Source organism: Polyodon spathula, unplaced genomic scaffold (genome assembly GCF_017654505.1).
Source record: "Polyodon spathula isolate WHYD16114869_AA unplaced genomic scaffold, ASM1765450v1 scaffolds_1422, whole genome shotgun sequence".
Taxonomy (NCBI): Eukaryota; Metazoa; Chordata; class Actinopteri; order Acipenseriformes; family Polyodontidae; genus Polyodon; species Polyodon spathula.
Genome location: NW_024472902.1, coordinates 503,166 through 525,981, shown reverse-complemented (window position 1 = coordinate 525,981; position 22,816 = coordinate 503,166). Strand labels below are relative to the sequence as shown.

Here is a 22,816-nt window from a genome sequence, read left to right as displayed (position 1 = left end):
AACAGGTTGCTGGTTCAATTCCAGCCACTGCCTCACTGCATGTGACCCTGAACAAGTCACCTAACCACCTTGTGCTCTGTCCTTCGGATGAAACGTAAGACCGAGGTCCTGTTGTAAGTGACTCTGCAGCAGCAGCTGTGATGCATAGTTCACCCGTCTCAGTAAGTCGCTTTGGATGAAAGCGTCTGATAAATGACTCAATAATACTAATAATATTAAATTCTATAATTCAAGAGGTTTTCAATTGTTCAAAACGTACGGTTTGTAAAAATGACGGCTGCTTTCAGATCACTTACTGAATTCCAGACTCCAATGGATGAAGGTGATCTGTATCACTGTATTTGAAAATGTTTGCCTATGCTCAATATATGCACAGTAAAGGGGGAAATAATGTACATAAAGTAAAAAAAAAAAAAAAAAAAACTGTATCAGAGCTGGTTGCCCTCCATACAAAAACAAAACAAAACAAAAAAAACCTTTCTTTCCATGAATCTAAACAAACTTTAGTGTCAACAAGACCCGCTCCAGGCTACAGGAGAAAGCAGAAAAACACCAAGGAATTGCATTTCAGTATACACAGCTGAGAGGCCACTCTGAGACTAGCTTTCACGCCACCAGCACATGCTATTAAAAGGGGTTTGCAGGCGCACTTTTAAGCCCTGCTGTGCTGGCGTGCAGGGCTCACTTTGCCTGGGATCACAGAGCCACAGCAAAGCGCCTCTTCAGCCAGGCAAACAAAAGCGTTTCTCACTTCAGCCAGGCGCCTGCGCAGACCGCCAGAGTCACGCGAAAACCGCCCCGCGCACGAACACACCCCTCCGCTCGGGAGCCAAACCGCACGCAACTGCGCTGTTAGCAGCCAACCCCAGCGTGCTTTACCCGAGCCCAAAACAGGCACGGCACACCCGCACTACCCGCCGCGCTGCCGTGCTGCCGCTTTTGCCTTGCACTCCCTCAAAGTAGTTCGGTGGAGGGGGCTATTTTCGGGGATTATTTTACCCGCGGCGCCGCCGCGGAGGAGCATCGCAGAGGGAGGGGTCGTGAGGTGTCCAAGATGGCGGCGCCCTGTGCAGTGGTGATGTTTTAAGAGGTAAACAGCTCTCTGTAATTTTATATTTCCAAGAGATCTGAGCGCTTTTGGTGTCTCACACCGCCCTACGTGCGCCTCCCGGGTCGTTATCCAAACTCGTTTGAGTGTGTCACCCCGGCGCTTTTGTTAGTTTTGAAATTATTTCACTGGGGGGCTGCACTGGAAAGGTAAAGATAGAGAGAAAAAAAAAAAAAAAAAAAACTTTTTTAGTGTAACGTTTTCTTTCACGAGAGGAGGTTGCATCTTAAATCCTGATATGCGTTTTTTTTTTTTTTTTTTTTTTTTTAAATGCACACTGAAACGAGTTTGCCTCGGTGCAATTGTCCTGTCTCGGTTATTTGTTTACTTCAGTCTGCTCAAGCTGCCGCCTTCACTGCAGAAGAAAATACCCTGCTTGAATTGATTTTATATATGTATATATAAAATCTTGAGTTTGGTTTTACATTTTACAGATTATGTCATTTAGGATGCTTAAAAAAAAGTAACCCAGATTTAATAAATCATATGTACAAGTTAGCATTGAATTAAGCTATTTAAAAAAGCCTACTTTTTGTCGGGTCAGATTTAGTAACCATGGTTATTGCTGAGATTTACATTAAATCATGTTTTCTGTTGCAGAAGTTAACGTAGGATGCATTTTTCCTATTTTTTTAAAGCCCTGTATTTACGGGACTGGCCAGGCGATTGGTAATTTAATTAAACTGTAGAGTCCTTTTGAACTTTATAATCGTGTTAAAAAACTGTCAGCATAAATTCATTCCATAAATGCGTTCAAGCTGATGGATTCTGCCGACCATTAACGATACTGTAAAAAGACAGGCATTTTGCACCTATGAATCATAGGAAAAAAAAAGAATGCATAAAACTAATTTAAAGCAGGTTTAATGTAAAGACACCAGGTTTCGTGCTTGTAAAGCAAAAGACAGTGTGTTGCATCATCTAGAGAGAACTGCAACTTGTATTTGTTATAGCAGATTATTATTTACAGAACAGCGTGCCGGAAACTGGAACATGTGTAGCAAAGGTGGCGAGATTGGGTAACGCTGGCAGCAGTGCCAATGTCTACAACCAGCAATGATTGTCAGCTACTGATTAGAGTTTCATTTAAATAGAGTGGAGATCTAAAAGTGCAACTCTTGTTAACACATAGGCGACATCCCACTGTAGTCGTGTGACAGGGTAAGAGCTGTAATTATCTGCACAGTGGCTTGATCCTCCAACCCATGAGCTGTGCATATTGTTTTATTAATGAGCTGCTATGGAAACAAAGTGAATTAATGTGCTTGGAAGTTGTTGTGATTTTATTTTAGTAGTTGTGCAGTTAGGGATGATTAAACAGAAATGCTCTTGCCCAGATTAAATTAAACCTGAAGTTATTTATGTGCCTGTTTTCTCATCAGCTTTGCAGTAGTCAGATAAGCAGTGGATAAGATTTGGCATCCCCCACAGGATACCTATTGCAAGTTATTTCTTGGACACAAGTTACAAATAAATATCCCTGTACCATCCTGCTAGTGACAGCCTTACAGAAAGGCGCTGTACACCAGTTTCCTATCTCACTGACCATTTGAAATAGACTGGAAATAGACAAAATTAACAGAGAGCTTGCCCTCTGATCCAGTAGTCTGAAGCTTTCTTGTTTCCAGATGGAAGCAGACGCTTTGAAGATATTGGCTTTGGATTGAATAAACTGCTGTATTCTTGTGTTCTTATTCTCTAGTGCAGGCTTGATCTGCATCTGTGTCCTATAATTCAAGGGATGGATTGGCAGCCATATTGCATGCAGCACCTCGAGTCTCCAGACGGCTTTTATCCATTCAAGTGAAGTGCTAGCTAGCACTGGGGCTGACCTTTTTAACTCCCTGTATTCATGAAAAACAATGCCCAGTCGGTGATCAGAAAAAATATAAACATAATGGCATATTGTTAGTCTTCACTGATTCGCCTAGACAAATACTTTAGAGAACTTTCCTCTGTTCATAATTGTGTTATTCAGTGGCAGCAAACCCCAGATTCGTTTCACACTTTCTATACTAGATTACTTCACCTAAATACTACCAGAGAATAACAAACCAATGAAATAGTTTCGGTGCCTTCTACAGACAAACAGAAATGGATTGTTTACTGCATGTTGGATTAGTTTACTGGTCTGCTGTTTTCTGTGCCTTTATTTTATACAGGTCTGCTTTCCTGAAAGAGTTCAGGGTATTAGAACAGGGACAAAAGTAACTGTGTCCTTGCTGTACATATCTCACTCTTGTTTAAGATTTGCCTCGAGGCATAGCATTGTTCAACAGGTCTGACTGTCTGTCTTGCATTATGGAGTTGTTCCAGTCCGCTTCTGCAAAAACTGGGTTTTCTTTTAAACAGACTGCATTGATATTGCAGTGAGGGAACACCATGACTCATAACTGTGTTATACATGAGGAATTAGATTTGTTTAGTCTGAAATCACATAGGAAATATTATGGAGGGGCCAGGTGGCACAGACAGTGTATTTACAGTTCTTGTCTGAATACAGGTCAGCTCTCAAGTGAGAAGGTAGGTCCTGATTCAGCATGCATTCGGCATTATTTTTACATAACACGGAGGCGGGTTTTTGTGTAAATGTATATTGTAAATAGTGTGTATTTATTAATATAGTACCTGACGCTCCTGGGAGAGCCTGCCTGTTGTGTGCGATTGCCAGGTGTGCAATCTAAATCAGCAGGTAGGTGTGTTCCAGCAGGGCGTCAGGTATAAAAAGGTTCCATTTATTCAGCTCAGGGCTGCGGCAAAACCAAAGCCAACTGGGCTAAAGCAGCTGAAATGAGTTTTCGTACACTGTGTTGTATGCACAACCTGCGGGGCGTATCAGCTTCGACCTCCGTCTCGATCTCCTGCCTGTCACTCTGCAGCGAATGCACGCACCCACACGGCTACCCTCTCACAAGCATTAATACCCTGGATCATTCTAAGCAACGGATTTAGGGGAGCTCCCTAATAAAAGCTGAATCTCAAACCAGTAATTTTGTGAATATAGCCGTTGTTCCAGCTGTGTATAATGGAATTTAAAACAGGATTCATTTATCTGACTTTTTACATCCTGCCCTTACTCTGGTCCACTGAGGTCGGATACGTGACGCACTACTGTATAAGACAGGAGATTAGTCTTATTTTCTTGTATCCTTACTGTACAACACAGCTGGAATTGCAATTGAAAAAGTCTTCAGTTTAGTGGAAGGGATGTTTAATCTCTTATTGGCGTTCTAGTAGAGCCAGCTTTGCACCTGTTCAGTGGAGATCCTATCTCGTGTAATATAAACCCTCTTCACAAGAACTCTTGTTGTAATGGGTGATTTGCCAGCAGGTCGTGTGTTTATTAATGGTTCTGAATGTTTCCTGGAAAGTAGATCAGTGCCCCACTACAGCTGCCCTTGTCTGTCACCCCCCCCACCCCCTCGGACAGTTGGGTTCAAAGCCAGAAAGATTTCTTTAAAACTGCAGCTGCATGTGGGTTGTTTTTTTTTTTGTTTGTTTGTTTTTTTTTTCTTAAATGTTATACCGGAAATCTTTATGATATGTTTCTGAGTTTAAATTTTTGTTGCGTTTTCATTCTTTAAGATTGATATATTTTGCTGAAGACTGTTGGTAGTGATTTTTCTCCATGACCTGAATATACAATTGCGAGCTCTGTAATGTATTTAAAATGTGGCACAGCTGAGCAGGGCTTCACAGTTAAGATAATGAAGTTAAGGCAGGTCTAGCCAACAAACTCATGTCATCAGTATTATTGTGGCTTCCATTCGCTTTTTGTAGGTCACGTGGGTTGTGCAGTTTTGAAAGAAGCACCGTTTATTCTTGTCTGGAAAGTGAAATTGTCCCCTGCGGTCATGCTTAACTCTTTGCAGTTATTCAGCGCTTGTCGGGCGCATCAGGTCCAGTTTATTTTCACATGCACTGTTTATTTTACACGCGCTGTTTAAAATATTTTTTTCAGAGTAAAACAGGTTTAAAAAGCATTGAATCGCAAAAGGACACTCGGTACTGTATCTACAGCCAAGCCCCACCCCTTGCTCGCTGTATTTTTCACATACCTCTTTATAGACGTGCATACTGATAAATCCTCTCCTGATCACTCGTTTTATCACCAAACTCCTCAATAATGTGATCCAAGTCATTATTTTATTACTGTATCATCTCCAAAAAGCTCTGCAAATGTCTGATAATCTTTGAGCGCTGGATGCAGAAGCATCTCTCTCCTTTGTTATGTCTGTGTTATCTCTGTAGTGGATGGGGCTATCAGATACACCTTTTTTTACCATATAGTTTTATCTCTACAAAATGTGTTTGTACAGGTGCGCGACAGGTATTTGTTTATTTAGCAGACGCCTTTATCCAAGGCGACTTGCAGAGACTAGGGTGTGTGAACTAGGCATCAGCTGCAGAGTCACTTACAACAACATCTCACACGAAAGATGGAGCACGAGGTGGTCAAGTGACTTGCTCAGGGTCACACACAGCGAGCCAGTGAATGAGCCTTGATCTGAACCGGGCACCTCCCGGTTACAGGCCCTTTTCTTTAAACTCCTATTCGTGGAGTTGTTTTCAGATTGATTAAATCTGCTAAGAAATCTTTTATTTATTTCTTTTTTTTTGGCTTGGTTACAGGTGGCTGAGCTGTAGATCTAAGTGATACTGCAGATGCGGGAGTGGAGATGTTCCACATGGCAAACAGCTCCATTGTCGGAGAGAGCTCTGATTAGCTTTGAACACTGTTGAGTAAACTGCTGTGCTGCAGAACCAGCATGCTGTCTGCAAAAAATCCCCCTCGTCCTTGGAAACCAAGCAATCTGGGCAAAATATGAGTAGTTTCTAGGTAATGCAGACACTGGTCCTTGGAAACCAAGCAATCTGGGCAAAATATGAGTAGTTTCTAGGTAATGCAGACACTGCGGACTAAATTTGTTGGTGAACTTGATCTCCGACCCAATACGATTCCCATGTTGAGGTCATGTGACTTCTTGGGTTCCTGCAGGAAAGTGTTGATACGTGTTCCATTGCAGATTCTGTCCAGATAAAAGTTCTCACTTTCATAAAAAAAACTTCATATCGGAGAGAGATGGCAGGCTGCCACTGCCAGTAGTCTGTTATCGATCCAGGAGTACAATTTCTGTTTTTCTGTATTCCATACATTGCACAGTCAACACAAGCGCTTCAACTGCATGTACTAAGAAGAAATCCCTTCCATTAATTGTCACAAAGCACGATCTTGTTGGGTGCAATAGGGTCAGTTTATTACCGGGATACAGAGAAGGGGTGTCAAGTGTAGTGGGAATAAGTTGTTTTGTAAATAACAAAACAGGCTTGTTAAAAAGAGACATGCAGTTCCTAGCAGATAGGGGTTAGACGTCTGTGCATTTTATGGAAAACAATGCAAAGTACAGTTTTGACAAGGGAGTGCGTTGCTGTTATAAACTCAACTGCTGGCCGCTGGACTTGCCAGTGATAATTTGTCTCTAGTAATAGAACTTTTTTTTTTTTTTTTTTTTAAATTGACTGTTGTTTGAGATGCCAGATCAATGTTTAATTAATAAATTATTAGCCTTTAGCTAATTAGCTGAGTAGGTTTAGCTTCGTTTAGCCCTGTAACTGCAGTACTAGTTGACCAACAAAGGAACAACGCACTGTACAATATTGGTCCAATCTCAATGGCCAGCTTTTAATAAGGCACCGATTTTACATTTCTCTGTTTTTGTATGGATTTAAAAAAGCAATGGCTTCCATTAATTACAGGCTTCATTCCTTATAAGAAAAAAAAAAAAAACAGCAACTATGCTTTTAATAAGACTCCTATTGCTTAGCAGTAAAAGCCATACCAGTTTTTACTAGGAGCTGCATTATACACATCTGAGCTTGTGGCCTGCTTTACAGAAATATTCAAATATTTTTATTTCCATGATTATATTGTATTATTTACTGCAAGTACAAATAAACCAGCTCTGATTCAGTAGCAAACATGGGGTATCCAAGTATAACTGGGGGGTTGTTTGAGATGGCATGCAATGTGCTGGTAATCCAGACACCTGCTTGTTATCCTGGGAGAAACAAAGGGAGATTGCTAGGGTTACAGCTGCTCCCTGCTGCCACTGAAGGAGTCCACAGTTAAACTCTTCCGTTTAGATACATTTTGTTTATTGCCTATTTGTAAGGGTGTGCGTGCATGTGTGAACTTTATGGCAATCTTTATTCCTTTAGCATTTTCAAATCTTGTAACCTTTAGTAGAACCCTGTGTTATCTGATTGTCTTTTTGCTGCCAGGCTACAAGCCTGAGCAGGCTTGTGCACTGTGCTGCAGGGCAGAGAAGGATTAAGGTGATCGCGGTCTGTTCAACAGGAAATTAATCCCTCTCGCTCTTTAGGAACCGCCCGAGTTGTTTCTGTGTCCAGATGCATTTTGCGACATCATTTGTAATAGTTGGCACAAGAAGCATTAGTTGTGGTGGCAGGCAGCTTATGAAATCAAACCGTTCAGATCGGAGATAGATGTAGCTCGGGAATGGATAGCTGTTTCATTATCAAGTTATATCACTGGTGCAGAACAACACACCGCTACAAAACTTAAGTGGAATAAAATCACAAGGCAGGTTGAAGTTTGTAGCCTTAAAAACTGCCAAGCCCAAAAAGTACTTCTTGCTTTTGAATATTAAAGTTCTCAGCTCATTTATTTATTTTTTTAAATATCTTTTTTATTGTTAAATGTTACCTGTCAAATATTCAATTCGGAAATTGGCCCACCTTAGTTACGGTACTGAGCTGCATCCTCAAGGACTCTGTACAAGTTTGCTGTCACTACTAGCTGTGCTGTTCTCCCGTCTCTGTTTTGTCAGCGGTGTCTGCATGCTGTGTGTCGGTGGACGGCTCTGGAACCTGCTGCAGGCAGACTGGACTCTGTCGGAGTGAAGCGCGAGACTCCCCAGCCTCTAACAGAGAGACCCTGAATCCCACTCTGCACCCCCTGCTGCAGAGAGAGAGAGAGACGATGGCGAAGGAACAGCCCAGCGTAATGGATCTCCTCCATCTCCTGGAATCCTCAGATCTGCACGAACTGGATGAAATCAAGGAAGTTCTCAACAACCACCTCAGCCAAGGTAAACTGTCCAGGGCGCCTAGCCTGTGGAGGAGGGCTTTGGACCTTTAAACACCCCTGGAGAGCCTGCATGCTTTCCTATACCATGTGCAATTAGTCAATATGGGTGCTGTAGTGTTTATGCATATACAGGTCCCTATGCAGTACACATTCTTTTTGCTCACCCTCATTAATGTTCTGCTATATCATTGTGAGAGGGCTTGATGACAGTAAAACGCCAGCAAACTTCAGGTTAAAAACTTGGGTGCGCACATTTATTAATTGCAACAATAAAATGTAATTGAAATGTGTCCATCAGAGCTGACAGTTCAGTCTGTAGCCTGGAAATAAAGCCCTGTTAATTCTGTTGTTTTTTTTTAAACTGTCCCTTTTGTAACGGACAGAGCGGTTTTGCTTTTTGTTTCTTCAGACAGAGGGTCCCTCCTACTGAACAGTCTGGTGGATTATTACCTGGAAAGCAGCTCCACGCAGGCTTTGCACATCCTGTCCTCTGTGAGGGAGCCCCATGATAAGGTGGGGAGAGCATCGCTGCCAGATCCAACCATGCACCAAATTCACTGGAGACGCAGGAGTCACTTGAGCTCAGGGATTGACGCGACGCTGACAAATGCACCAGGCATGGCGTGTGTCTGCTTGACTTAGGGCTTGATTCGATGAATCAGTACCCTGTCAGTATATGTCTCAACCACTTATCTGTAGTCTTCCCAAGTATAAAAAAATAAGCACAGTGCTGCTGATTCAGTTTAATTTGTAATTCAGATGGTAAAATAAATAGGGAACACTGTAGCTGATGCAATATAGAAGGACTCCCTCGTGCTGTACAGTTTCATATACTTAGAATCCCGCTGTGCCCGATCCTTTTGGTGGGGTATAGGCGAGTCAGATCTACCGCTTTCCTTTAACCCCTTCAGTCACTGCGGTTAATGTGGGTTACAAGGAGGAGGTCAGGAAAATGGGAGGTGCGGTCTGTTCTGTGTGGTCAGGTACAGTTCACTGAAATGTGGCGTGGACTCTGTGCAGTGTCTCTGCTGGCGTTCTGAGAACACTGTGGACTCCACTTTCTGTTGCAGTTGATTGCGATCAGGTGGAAGCTCCAGAAGAGAAGCGATCGTGAGCGTTCACGTAGTTCTGGAATGCACTCTGTCGTATTTTGGGCTTGAAAGATGTTGCTGTGCACAAAAGCAGCTGTTTTGTTTGACAGTTTAATTTGTTTAGGTCTGAACCTGTCTCATTTAGCAAAGGGGGGGGTGGTGGGTTACTATTATGAATGCTGTGTTGCTGTTCCTCCTTTCTGTAAATCTATCGGTGACATTTCGCCCTATTAGCATCGCAGCGTTGAAAGACCGGCTGCCAGGCTTCTGGCACCCAGCCTGCTCTTTGAGTCTAGAGTGTCGCTAATTGCTTTTAACTGTGTGATTTGCATGTTGAACTTCAGTTTGATTTGAAAGGTAAAAAAAGGTGCACTAATGAAGACGCCTGATGTGGTTCCCTTTTTGAGGTCGCTAGAGGATCATGCAAATCAACTACAGTACAGCTCGTCATGAACCTACTGACATTTCCTAACCCCGCCCCTCCCCTTTATTTAGCTGAGTGGGCAGGTTTGTGCACTGATTCACAAAAAAATATGCATGTGCGTTTTGCGCATGGGTTTTGATGCTCAATTAAGGTACCCTGGGAAAGTGTGTCATGCAATCTGAAACCCATGGCTGGAAATTAGACTCCCTGCCATTGCATTTTAAGTGGTTCAAACGATTTCAGGTATTGCTGTGATCTTAATTAAGCACAGTTGAGCCTGTAACTCTTATGGTTTGTTTTACTTACTCCTATAGTTTGCTGTGCTACGGGCAGCACTGGGGTCGTCTCTTCATTCCATGTAACCCTTTAGCTGAGGCCAGTCTGCCTGTCTCCTGTCTGTGTAACAGTCAGTGATAAGAGGCCCTTTCTCCTGCAGCACCTTTTTGACAAAATGAACGAATGTATGGCGAAGCCAGCCTGCCGCTTGGCCACTCTCACGCTGCTGGGTCACGTCATCAGAAAGCAGCCGTCCTGGATCCACAAGATCTCCCGGAGTCCTGTGCTGCCGTCGCTGCTCAAATGTCTCAAGGTATGCACAGACTTGAGTGTTGAATGTGTTTTTATGTCCTAGCTTGCAGGCATCTGGATTATATACCTGGAAACATGCTAATGCCTTTTTTAACCAAGTGGTTGCAGTGGGTGTTCTACTCGGAATGCAGCTCAGTTTGGGGGGTTGGGGAGAGCTAACCACACATATCCAGGATAGAAAGGGTTGATGTAATAATATTGTGGCAGTGAAATTAATCTTTCAGCTCCAAATGTTATAAATAAAGGTTTAGATATAATTTAGATGCAACTATTTAGATATAATTAGTTCTGTCCGTGTTTATAGAAGTTACGTGGTGCTCTGTGCAGTATATAAGACCCAGTGCAGTTAACCTGCAAAAAAAATTGAAATAACTAACCATACCATGTATCTGGAAACTAATCAAGAAATACAAAATAATGCCACTCCAGTTCCAGTTACCATTCAGCCCATACAGACTGCTTTGAAAGTTTCAGTTGCTTCTTTCATCTGTCTCCAGAGCGATGGCAACGCTGTGGTTCTCATAACTGGAGTTCTGGTGTTAATTACCCTCCTGCCCATGATCCCTCAGGCTGGCAAACAGCACCTCTACGAGTTCTTCGATATCTTTGGACGCCTGGCAGCCTGGAACCTGAAAAACCCAGGTAGCCTCTTCAGGGAAAGGGAACCGCCTTGTGTGTGGCGGAGAGTCTATGGGAGATGGGCCCTTGTAAGGGGGCGGGTTTGTGCTTTCTCTTGAAGAGTTGCTAGAATTGTTTTAAGAGAAGTTTCTATTTGGTAAAGGATAACTGATACGGAACGTTTTAGAACAGCCGAAAAATATAAGGAGTACGTTTTGGTGGGGAACATACAAATAAAAGAAAATCGAAATAGTACTATAAAAATAAACTAATACATACAAGCGTTTTAATGTTGAAAGTGGTGATCAGTACTATTGAAATATTTAGCATGTGAAATGATCCAGCCGCGCGGTGTGTTCTCTGGTGGCGTGTGTCTAACAGGGCACGTTCCGGAGGTGTACCTGATCCACCTGCATGCCAGCGTGTACGCGCTCTTCCACCGGCTCTACGGCATGTACCCCTGCAACTTCGTCTCCTACCTGCGCTCGCACTACAGCATGAAGGAGAACATGGAGACCTTCGAGGAGGTGGTCAAGGTGAGCCACAAAAGGGCTTTAAGCAAACTGGCGGTTGACATCTTCATTCTCTTCTTTCTGGGACATCAGTGGGACATGTCCTGTTTTGTGTTTTTGTTTTTTTTTCTTTGTTTCTTTTTTAGCCCATGCTGGAGCATGTTCGTATACACCCCGAGTTAGTGACTGGGACCAAGGATCACGAACTGGACCCAACTAGGTACTGGAGCTGTAGGATCCAAGAACTGTTTGATACCGTCCGCATGCACTGTTAGAAACACGCACACAGTGACCGCCTGCGGTACCTGGATTGTATATTAATAAGAACCCCCCCCCCCCCATCACCACCACCACCACCATGGAATGCATACAAGGATGGGAATAAGACTCCCATTGCATTACAGCTTGATCCATTCCTGGTTTTACAAGGAGTTTAGTAAGACTCACTTGAGCTTGTTATCCAAAACACCACGGCTAATCAAGCTCGTAGTAAAACCTGGAATGGGGGAAGTCTTATTTCTATCTCTGTTTTATCTTTTGAGATAGAAACCTTCCTTTTTTGAGTAACTGCTTTGTAATTGTTCATTTTGAAAGCTAAAATGGGAGCACTGTGTTTGTGCCTAGATGCCCTGTTTTAATATTGGTCGTTTATTTTTATTTCGCTTTGGCGCTCCCCGCAGGTGGAAAAGGTTTGAAATCCACGACATTGTTATCGAATGTGCCAAAGTGTCCCTGGACCCCAAAGAGGCCTCCTGCGAGGAAGGCTACTCCACCATGCCGGAGCATTTCTCTACGCACGTCCAGCACAGGCAGGCGGACCCCACTGCCAGCCCTTTCACTGACCTCCAGAGCAGTTTCGGTGAGTGAGATCACCCGCCACTATCACGCTAACTCAGGGTTTGAATGAGCAGCTTTGTGAGGATCACTGATGGCTGCTGAACTGTCTATTCCTGGCTCACAGGAGGTGTTAACACAGATTCACTCTGGCAAGCAACAAATCTTTGTGTTTCGTGTGCTTAGGGGACAAGCCATCTTCTGATGAGATGTTTCTCCTTAATGCTGCTAATAATAATAGCAGTAGTAATAATAATAGTGTGTACCTGGGCTGGTCCAGCGGGCACAAAGTGAGTCAACTAAATAATAATAATAATAATAATAAGCAGCACTTTTTTAACGTGGACCCTTTTCATTTGGAAGCCGTTTTGTGATCGCAGCGTGTTGTTTTTCAGGGAGTTCCTCCTCGACCCCCTTCTCCACCCCACTGCTGGCCTTGTCTCAGCTCTCAGGGACCCAGCCCCAGTACCACAGCCCCCAGACATCCCGCCGCCTGCCTGAACCCAGCCAGGTAACTGCTGCTCGTGGATCCTTCCCTTTACAGCGGCTTTGGCCTGTCCTCCTGCTTTTTTTTGTCTTCACTTAACAGTAAGGGTGTGTGCAGAATACTCCTGCTCATTTTGTCTTTCGCAAGTATTTATCGGCTGGTACAGTCCAGGCACAAGCTCAGGGGCCAATTTGATGATTGCAAACGCTCTAAATTAACATAAAATAGAATATTAAAAAAAATACAGAGCTTGCCTTGAACAAAAGATAATGTTCTAGGGTTCAGTGGCTGGTGAGAGCAGTTTCCCAGCAGCAGTGTTAAACTGTGAATCGCCCGTTTCAAATGGTACAAAAGAGAAGCAACTTATTAACCCGTGCTCATGAGTCAGTGATGTGGGTGTCTGCTTGGCACAGTCTGTTATATAGAGGATCCTTTCACAAAATCCTCAGCCCCTGCATTTACACCAGATGTTACCAGCAAGAAGGCATGCATATCAAAACAATAATGAAGAAAAAAAAAAGTATCCAGGCCAGTTTTAAAAAAAAAAAAAAAAAAAAAAAAAAGCCCCTTAATTTTGCTATGGATGCATTTTTTTTACTCTTGTTTTTCCTGCCTGTGAAGCCAGTCTTTGTTTTTTGATGTCATGTTTGTGGTGGGTTTCAGGAACTCTTCTGGAGCCCCTCCTCTGTGTGCGGGATGGCCACGCCCCCCTCCTCCCGGGGGATCTCTCCCACCAGCACCCCCTCGGAGCTGTCCCACAGCGCCTCCCACCTGCCCGGCCGAGTACATAGCACCCTGGGTATGAGCACCGACACAGACACGCCCCCCCTGCTTCTCTGGAAAATCTCTTGTTAACCAGCCTTTGAATTTCAAAGAAAAGCTATGGCAGGAAATCAGAACTACCTGGTCATCAAGTTAAATGAGTCTGTTAGCTTTATTGTATATGCCAGGTAGAGGAAGATTACTATTTTATATATATATATATATATATTTTTTATAATTTCATATCAGATAATAGATCTATTCAACTGCTCTTCACACTGGTGAATATAGATACTGTTGTTTTAAATCCTGGGGTCTTGTATTTCCTACAGAGAGAAATGGTTTGATTTTCATAACCTTGGTACACAAAGCTGGAGCCCCGTGTTTTTAATTAAAGGAACAACGAAACGCAGGATTCCAGTATTTCAGATTTTAATTCATTCCTGTTATTGCTGCTGCTGCTGCTGTCGTTTCTGCAGCCGGAGACAAAGGCACCCCTGCTTGTGACACACCTGCCACCTCCTCTCCCCCGCCGCTGACTTCAGACGAGTTTGAGCACATCTCCCTTCCCCCGCGAGCCACCTCTCCAACACGCAAGGTACAGACCTGGACTGGCATGCAGACCGGCGGAAGCATGGCATACAGGGACCATCTAAAAGTGGTCCTACTTTTTGCAATGGTTTATGTAGGATAACTTATGATGAAACATCTTTGTGGGAACCTGGCTTTGTCCAACACCTAAAAAGTTAAACTGCAATGCCTCCAAAAATGTTCTGGTGTCCTAGTTTTTGTTCTTGTTATGGAACGATTTATAGTTAACTTATGCCCTCATTGTAAAGCACTTTGATTTTTTTTTTGATTTTTTTTTTTTTTATGAACGCGGCTCATTTGTTTGGAAATCTTGCAGCATCCTTGTTATACAGAATGTTTTCCTAACTGGGGGGGTTTGTTTTCCAGAATGGAAAGGCAGATTCTTGGAAGCCTGGCCTGACGAGACAAGAGAACATCAGAGACTCGGAGAAAGGGACCTTGGACGAAGCCAGTAACCTGGGTAAGCAGGAGCTCTGAGCTTTTCACTGGTGTGGGTTTTGTCTTTTTGTTTTAAGCAATTTCCTTCAAATTTTATTTATTTTTAAACACAATGTTTTAGCGATGCAGGCCAAACAGGATCCAGTAAAAAGAAAAAGCATAGTTAGTAGCTATTTAGGTAAGCGATTTAAAATGTACCTGGCTAAATCACGGTGACAGCACGGATCAAGATAACTTTTCCTTTTTATGAATGACATAGTGGATGTGCCCGTAGGCACGTTGCAGTGTTTTGAACTTGATGCATTGCTGTCGCTGACGTGCCTTCTTGTTGCTGTCTCTGTAACTAGGTGGGGAGAGCGAGAATGTAAAGACGATGACTCTGGATGAGCTGCCAGAGTTCATCAAGGAGCTGGAGCTGGAGCAGGACCGGCGGAGATTGGAGGAGCGGGAGGAAGGTGGGTGAAGTCACTTTGCAGAGCCGGCGGGCACTGGGGCGTGTCTGTTCATGTGCACTGATACTAGTGCTGAGCTTAAAGAAGGGGCAGACGGTGGAGGTCGCCTTTTCAATCCGTCAGGAACCGATTACAATTAAAAAGGGGGGGAACTCTGCAGTCCATATCTGTTTTATTAAACTGTTCATTATTAAATTATTTTCAAAAACAATCCATGCGGAGAAATCTTAAATTTTATTTTTAATTGCGGGCTGATGTCAGAGGGTGGCTATTAACCGCTTGACCGTAGAATGTTTGTTTTGGATGGGGGTACAACTGTATTAATCCTGTGTTACTCGTATTTGGCATGTGAGGTTCAAGCTTAGGGTCTTAAAATCTAGTCGAACACCTGCCTTGCAGATGCCTTCACGGAGGAGCTGGACAAGATCACAGTAGCCAAGCGAGAGTCCCCGACTCTCAGGGGCGGCTTCGACTCTCCTTTCTTTCGCACGACGGAGACCCTGACTGGCAACCAGAAGAAGCCTGTGGCGCCCCCGGCTCTGGCGACAGCGTCGAGCTGCGGGCAGAACACCAACTCCACCCCTGACAAGCAGGCAGGGCAGCCAGTGGGGGGCCAGGAGCCCTGCTTCTTCAAGCCGGTCTTTACCCCTATCGAGGGGCCCCTCCAAGAACCCTTCCGCAGCCACTCCCCCCCAGCTGCGGGTGAGGGTACCAACCAGGGCAAGTACAGCCTGTTCACCCCCAGCCCCTGCAAGGCTCAAGCAGCCCCCTACGAGCCCCTGTTCGACCTGGCGCTGCCCAAGGCCGCCGCGCTGTTTGTGGGCAGGAGGACGGCAGAGGCGGTGCGGAGGGCTGGGTCGGAGCGTCTGATGGAGGAGGAGGAGGGGGAGGCATCGACCTCCCCTCTGGAGGTGCTGGACCGTCTCATCCAGCAGGGCGGCGACATGCACGTCAAGGAGCTCAAGAGGTAAGCCGGCAGAGTTTTTAGTTTTTTGTGCAAACAGGATGCACGTGAAGTAATATTTTTATTCCGATCCGGATATCACAATGGATGCTGGGAATAAGTAATACCCCAGTTTTTTCATTTCTTTATTTTTTTATTGCAATTCCATGCAATACAATTTACAGAATGAATTATAATAAAATACTTTTAAAAGCAGGTTTAAAAATGTTTTGGTTCTTTTTATTCTTATTTCTTAAAAGCTCCATAGTTTCATGCTTTATTGCTCTAGCAAACTTGACAAACTTGCTTCTTATTAAAACTGGATTTTCTGCCCCAGTTCCCTTTTTATTTAACATTCTTGCAGTGAGATTTTACTGGATATTAACCAGACTTTCGGAGTCGCACCGAGCTGCCTGCATTAAATTTGCCTATTCCGAGATTCTGTCTCCAGACTGTGCTAAACTGGGAACAATTGCTGGCATTGTCTGTTATCCTCCTACGTTGGACGTTGAATGCCAAGAAAGAAAAACCAAAAAAAACTCAGAACAAATTGGCTTCCATTTGTTGTTTATTTTAAAGCTGATCAGCCGTTTAGACACACAGAATCGGAAAAGTACATTCATTTTTTAAATGAACAGAAGCACCCTGTTGAAGTGTGACAGTGAAGTGCCACGGTACTCCCTCGTTGTTTCACAGTTCAGTAAAGCAGGAATTCGGTTAGGTCTCAGGTAGGCCCTGTTCTATGCTGGACTGTGCGAGGGCCCTGATTTCACTGTTTTCATGTGCATGTCAGCTTGTGAAATGGAGAGCACTGTACGTGGGAGTTAGAGTTGCCCTGGACAGTTTGTATTTTTTGATATTGTAACCTTCTGATTGGAATGTGTTTCTTTATTCCAGGTTACCTTTGCCAAGCAAGTCAGCTGACTGGACTCACTTCGGAGGTAAACATCTCAACAAATCTTCAAAAAAATCTAGGAACGCACCCAGACACCCCCAGTGCGCAGGCTGCTTTTGAATCGTGCCTTTGTTACATCGTGAATTGCAAAGAACGCTAGCTGAATTATGGCTCTCATCACACCCAATTGGATTTTAACTCTGTTTAGCACTCGCTCTCAAAGCAGTAACCAGGGAAACTAGGGAACCGTGGCTTTTACATCTTTCTGTCTGGTCTCTTAATTTTGTTTTTCATATTGTTATAAATAAATACAATTATTAACCGCAATGATAACGTGTAGACTAGAAGTTTTTTTTTTTTTTCACACTGTCTTTCAATGTTGAAAACAATCTCTAGTCAAAACGTTTGTCATTTGAATATATTTTAATATTTCTAAATTCAGAGATATGTTTCATACCTACTGATGGGTGCTTCAAGACCGCAATTTACTTTACAAAAAAAATCCAATATACCAGCCAGTGCAAAGAGGTTCATTGCAGGGATGGAAATACGACTCCCACTGCATAGCACTTTCTCCCATTCCAGGTGTTACTGTCAGCTTGATTAGCCACGGCGTCTAGGGAACAAGCTAGCGTGCGTCTTGCTCCTAGTAAAACCAGGAATGGATCAAATGTGTCATTTCCATCCCTGCATTGATTTCACTAGCATGCTCAGTATCTGCTCCCTGTCTCCCCTCCTCCCCAGGCACGGCCCCGGTGGAGGAGCTGCACACCCTGCGCAGTCAGCTGCTCCTCCTGCACTCTCAGCTACTGTATGAGCGCTACAAGAGAGAGCAGCACGCCATCCGCAACCGACGTCTGCTGCGCCGCATCATCAACGCCACCGCGCTGGAGGAGCAGAACGCAGCCATGGTAACCCCCCCCCCCCCCCGCCCTGCTAGAGACCGCCTGCCTCACCCCTATCACTCTGCTACACACAGACTTGCATGCAGCGGCTAGCTGTCCCCCCGTGCTGGGAGAGTAGGGGCGTGGTTGTTTGCTGCTTTACTTGTATATTGCATCGACACCAGCAGCCTCTCCTGGTTTTAAACAGTCTGAGCGCTCCCAGAACGCTGCGTCCTTTGATTCAAACATTGTGGCTAGGAGTTTTCCCTTTAAGAGTTTGCTAGGGTACTGCCTCTTCTTGGAACATTGTGTCTATTAGACACCTTGCTTTTTCATTTCAATGCCCCCAAACAGGAGTATGTGTGTGATTTTTTTGTTGCTGTGTGGCTGCAGAAGGATCAGCTGAGCCTGCAGGAGGCGGATATGCAGTCTCTGAAGGACAGCCTGCAGAATGAGCAGCTCAGGTACCAGCAGCAAAGGGAGGAGCATGAGATGATGATTTCTCGGCTGCACAGCCAGACCAGGCAGCTGCAGCAGGGCCGTGACGAGTACTACACCAAGAGCCAGGAGCTGCAGGTAGGAAACGGGGGCAAGGCGCGCACACACAGCATCTCGGGCTCAATTCAGATACTGCTTACCAGGGAGGAGGTCCAGCTGAGGGTCCGTGCAGCACCAGAAACAGTCACTCCATTTCAAATTGTGTGAAATATTACCAGTTAGTTTGAATATATATTGACAGTTGAAAAAGTTAAGTTTCTTCGCAAAGGGATCTGGGTTAATTGCTCGAGTGTTGAACTGGAAAGCAACCCCAGTCCAGTTTGACTGCACGTGTGCTTAGTTCTGCTAATAGAAATGTTTTCATCCTGAATGTGTTTTTATTTCTAAGAGTAAATTGGTGGAGTGCCAGAAAGAGATGGGGACACTGAGGGCAGAATTGCAGAAAGCCAACAAAAAAGTGTGCAACAAAGGACGCCTGCTAAACCTGCTCTCACAGAAGGTGAGGAACCATGAGAATCAGTCAGCCCTGGCTTGCAGATACTGCCGACCAGCCTGTAAGTCATGAGGAGAGATTCAAAACAACACATTGATTATGTAGCATTGATTTCCAGCACTAAATAAAACACAGAATAAAACACCTGGACAGGTGACTTTTTTTTTTTTTTTTTTTTTAAGAATTGCATATTTTGGATTTAACAACGGGAGTGCTAATGGGTTCTAGACGGTTGTGGGAAACGCTTTCTAGCAGTACAAGAATGCAGATTACAGAAACCAATCCAGGGATGCATTAAGAAATTCTGTTTATTCGAGAGCTTTATTTATTTATTTATTTTAATAACTGTCCGTGCCCATGTGCGGCCTCACTTCATAGTCGGGAATGCTGTTCTATGAATTGACATGCAATGCCCACCTGTAACCTTCCTCGCGCCCCCTCCCTTTCTCCCTGCGTGGGAAGTGTTGAGCGCTGGACTTTGCTCTCTGTTAACGGCTGCTGTGGTCATTCCTTCCTGCCAGCTGACCAGCAGTGAGACGGTCCAGCAGCAGCTCGAGTTCCTGAACAAACGTCTCCTCCTCCTGGGAGAGGTCAATGAGCTTTACATGGAGGAGCTGCGGCACTCGAACCCGGACAACAGAAAGGTAGGGGGGAGAGAAAGAGAGAGGTTGGGGCTCAAACGGCACAAACACACCAGGGTTATTCCAGCTCAAGTGGACCACGTTCTGGGGAGGTGTTTGTGGTGTAGCGCGTTTGATTAAATGGTGACGGTGCATGTGTTGTTTGCACGCTTGCACTGAGAAAGTGTCTGAAGGCTGTTAAAATGTTGATGTGGGGGATGACTTGGGCATATAACTCTTCCGTTTTAAAGCATATTTCAAGAGCTTTCTAACAATAAATTGTCAATTGAAGTAAGTGAGCTGGAATGACTCAGCAGCTATAAAGGGCTTTGTGATTCTGTGGCTGTCACAGGTATGGAGCCCACAATTCAGTCTCCTGACAGTTAAGAAGTCTATATCGTTGTGGCTGGGAAGAAGCTAGACGCTACATTTATTTTGCCTCAGTTAACGGTATCCTGCAGCCTTTACAGTACCTGTGCACGTCCCACTGGGATATGAGCTTACTCTGTTTATCTGTGTGTGTGTGTGTGTGTGTGTGTGTCAGGAGGTGGAGATGATGCAGGCATCCCAAAAGAAGGAGCTGGATAAGATGAAGCAGAGCGCAGTGCAGCAGAGCCAGCGGCTGGAGGCGGCGCAGAAGCGCATCGCGGAGCTCGAGTCCCAGCTTGCCAAGAAGGAGCACCTCTTCCTGGAGCAGAAGAAATACCTGGAAGACGTCAAGAGCCAGGCCAAGTAGGAAGCAGGGAGTTGCACAAGTCCTATGAGAATGAACTGATCTGTTTGGACCTGCTTTTTTATTAGGTCCAAGAAACGCTGCACTTGAATTGATCCCTTTTGTTGGCATCGCTGATCACGCGCGGCATGTATCGTGAGCCTGCCCTGTTGATATCGTTCATTTAGACACCCGGGTCTGAATAGATCACTTAACCCCTGGTTGTTTAAAGCAGGGTTTAGTGGAATAGGGTGGAACACAGTTTTGCTATGGCAGGCAACGCGTTGCTGTGCTTTTTGGCACTGTCACGGTTTGTCATGCTGTGTAAAGAAGCCTCTTGCTTCACCAGTACACAATGCTGTGTTACAGGGGCCAACTGCAGGCGGCGCAGTGCAGGTACCAAGCTCAGAGGCAGATCACCCAGGTGCTGGAGAAGGAGATGCTGGAGCTGTACAGCTGGCTGGAGAGGGAGGGAGTGCCACAGAAACCAGGAGCAGCGGCCTGCAGCACAGGGTCAGGAGGGGGAGAGACCGAGGCCTGCATGCCCACTGGTTCCAGGTAGGGACCCCGGAAACCCAGATTCAGAGCATCTTCTCAGGCTTTGTCTGTTTTTCGTTTATTAGTGGTTCTGAACCGCAGCCTCTGACCCACCTCCTAGTCTAATCCCTAGTACGCACAACGCCTTAATCTAATTATCCCTAGAACACACTGTCCTTTAATCGCGCATTCAGCGTTACATCCACTAAGCCTTTGCACCAGCATGTTATTTAAATCTGCAGGGCATGAGTTCAGTAGAATCTGAAGCGGTCTCTTTTCCCTCCTTTCTTTTCTCCTCCACAGGACAGGCGGCAGTGCTGCCGTGTCTGCAGTGCAGATGAAACCAGGGGTACCTGACGGTACAGCCAGCGGTCAAGCTAACTCACCGAAGGCCAGCAGCAGCACTTTATCGCATGGACAGAAGCAGCAGCCGCTGCAAGCTTCGCCGACGGGGGGCAGTGGAGGCGGCTCTGTGAACGGCAGCAGGCACCCACCCATCGTCCTGGAGCCTTCCCCCTCCCACTCCTCCTCTTCCTCCTCATCCTCCTCCGTTGGCGAAATCCCAATCGCCGTGGGCTCCTACCCTAGCGCCAAGAGCTTCCTAGGCATGCGGGCCCGCGAGCTGTTCAGGAACAAGAGCGAGAGCCAGTGCGACAACGAGGGCCCGCACCTGGCCAGCCTCGCCCAGTCGCTGAAGACTGACCAGTGTGTGGAGGCAGCAGAGGGAGCGGGCCAGGGCCAGGGGAGGGGGCACCCAGCCAGGGAGGAGCAGGCCGCCGGACAGCAGAGAGAGAGTCGCCGGGAATGGCAGCGGCAGCAACAGCAGCTGCGGATCATGGACTACAATGAGGCACATCATGAGCAAAGTTAGTCTGAGAGCAAGCTGGAGAGAGAAAGAGGGGACTTGACTCTCAGTGTTGTTATTCTCATTCCCTGAATGGGCAGCAGGATTTGACCCTTAATGCATCCCTGGCTCCCAGGCACTCATCCCCACCCTGTCCCTCTTCATTATTGCAGCTGAATAACAGTGAAGTGCAGCCAGAAGCTGTTGGGTTGGGTTGCTGTTTTGAGGTGGCTACCTGTCTAGCATCAGTGACATGGAAGGGTATGGGGTGAAGAGTTAATGGTTAAAAAAGAAAAGATTTCATCTTGTACAGCGCTCCACTGCGTTTACCATCAAAAGCGCTTTTCAAAAAAATCATTATAAATTCAAAAATAAAAACTACCCCGCCCGCTTTGGCTAACCAAAAATAAATACAAAAACAATAAAAACAAAAAAAAAAAATACAACAAAAAACAAAAAACAAACCCCGAAGTATAAACTATAAGATGAGCCCCAGTTCGACTCGGACTCGTCTGGCACGGATCGGACTGGGGTCTGAGCAGCAGGCTTGTTGGGTCTCTTAGTGACACAGGAGCACAGCTTTGTCATTAAGACTGAAGATACGAACCCTCTCCCTGCGGGGATAGCGCCGTGCTGTGTCCGCAGGCTGGACTCCTCTTCAGTTCAGGCGCTGCTGCTGTTGTACAGTGAAGTACAGGAGTCTGGCTGCATTTGTTGTATGTGTTAGAATCGTGCATCTCTGCACAGCGCCCCCTGGTGGTGTGGTGCTCAAGTGAAGTATCAATAATAAATCAAACCTCTAGAAAGAAATGTCAGTCTTTCTATTTTAGTAGTTTTTTTTCTTTCTTTCTTTGGACTAGCTCCCTTTTCCTGTCTATTAGACTCCTCTTAAAGAGGCGTTTGCTAATATAAAAACGGTGTACTAGTGAGGACATGCCTGTACAGTATTTTTTCATTGGAGCCACTGTGATTCAGTTGCCAAAGCAATACCTGCGGCATAAAAGCTTCTGCCTAGAGCAAAACATGCCCAGGTCTGATTTTTGAAGTTCTCGATTTAAAGCACCAAGCATTCGTCGGGTTGTATAACCTGCGGGAAATGGTTTTTGGAAGGTTAATAAGTGTCTGATAATTGAAGAGTGCTAGTAATCTGCAGATTAAGCTCAATCCTAACGTGTGGTATTACTAACTTTCCCTAGGCTGAGTTATTATTTTTTTTCCTGCCTTAGGTTAACGATAATATAGATGATCCCGTTTCATTCACTTCAAACCCTCATGGCTTCATGCTGGGCTCTGCTTGTGCGCTGTTGGGCAGGGCGCAGGTAGGTGAAGTGACCCGCTGGCTCTGCTCCCCCGCCCAGTTTTGAAGCGAGTGCC

At 45.1% G+C, this 22,816-nt stretch overlaps 1 protein-coding gene across 3 annotated transcripts; it reads left to right on the top strand.

Annotated features, from left to right (window-relative positions):
- Positions 1 to 818: 818 nt before the first annotated feature.
- On the top strand, positions 819 to 21,814 carry LOC121309703 (hamartin-like). Of its 3 annotated transcripts, none has more exons than XM_041242805.1 (22): positions 819 to 1,090; positions 7,960 to 8,220; positions 8,629 to 8,732; positions 10,171 to 10,323; positions 10,820 to 10,964; positions 11,322 to 11,476; positions 11,599 to 11,672; positions 12,133 to 12,311; positions 12,682 to 12,797; positions 13,437 to 13,572; positions 14,015 to 14,133; positions 14,493 to 14,586; positions 14,912 to 15,019; positions 15,416 to 15,983; positions 16,857 to 16,900; positions 17,599 to 17,765; positions 18,132 to 18,314; positions 18,625 to 18,735; positions 19,251 to 19,373; positions 19,894 to 20,081; positions 20,431 to 20,619; positions 20,902 to 21,814. In XM_041242805.1, the coding sequence occupies exons 2-22, from the start codon at positions 8,112 to 8,114 to the stop codon at positions 21,467 to 21,469; spliced, it is 3,633 nt and encodes a 1,210-aa protein (XP_041098739.1). In that variant the 5' UTR covers positions 819 to 1,090; positions 7,960 to 8,111; the 3' UTR covers positions 21,470 to 21,814. The 3 variants fall into 3 exon arrangements, with proteins under 3 accessions (XP_041098739.1, XP_041098740.1, XP_041098741.1); XM_041242806.1 differs by lacking the exon at positions 819 to 1,090 and adding an exon at positions 5,782 to 5,948; XM_041242807.1 differs by lacking the exon at positions 819 to 1,090 and adding an exon at positions 5,992 to 6,009.
- Positions 21,815 to 22,816: the final 1,002 nt, after the last annotated feature.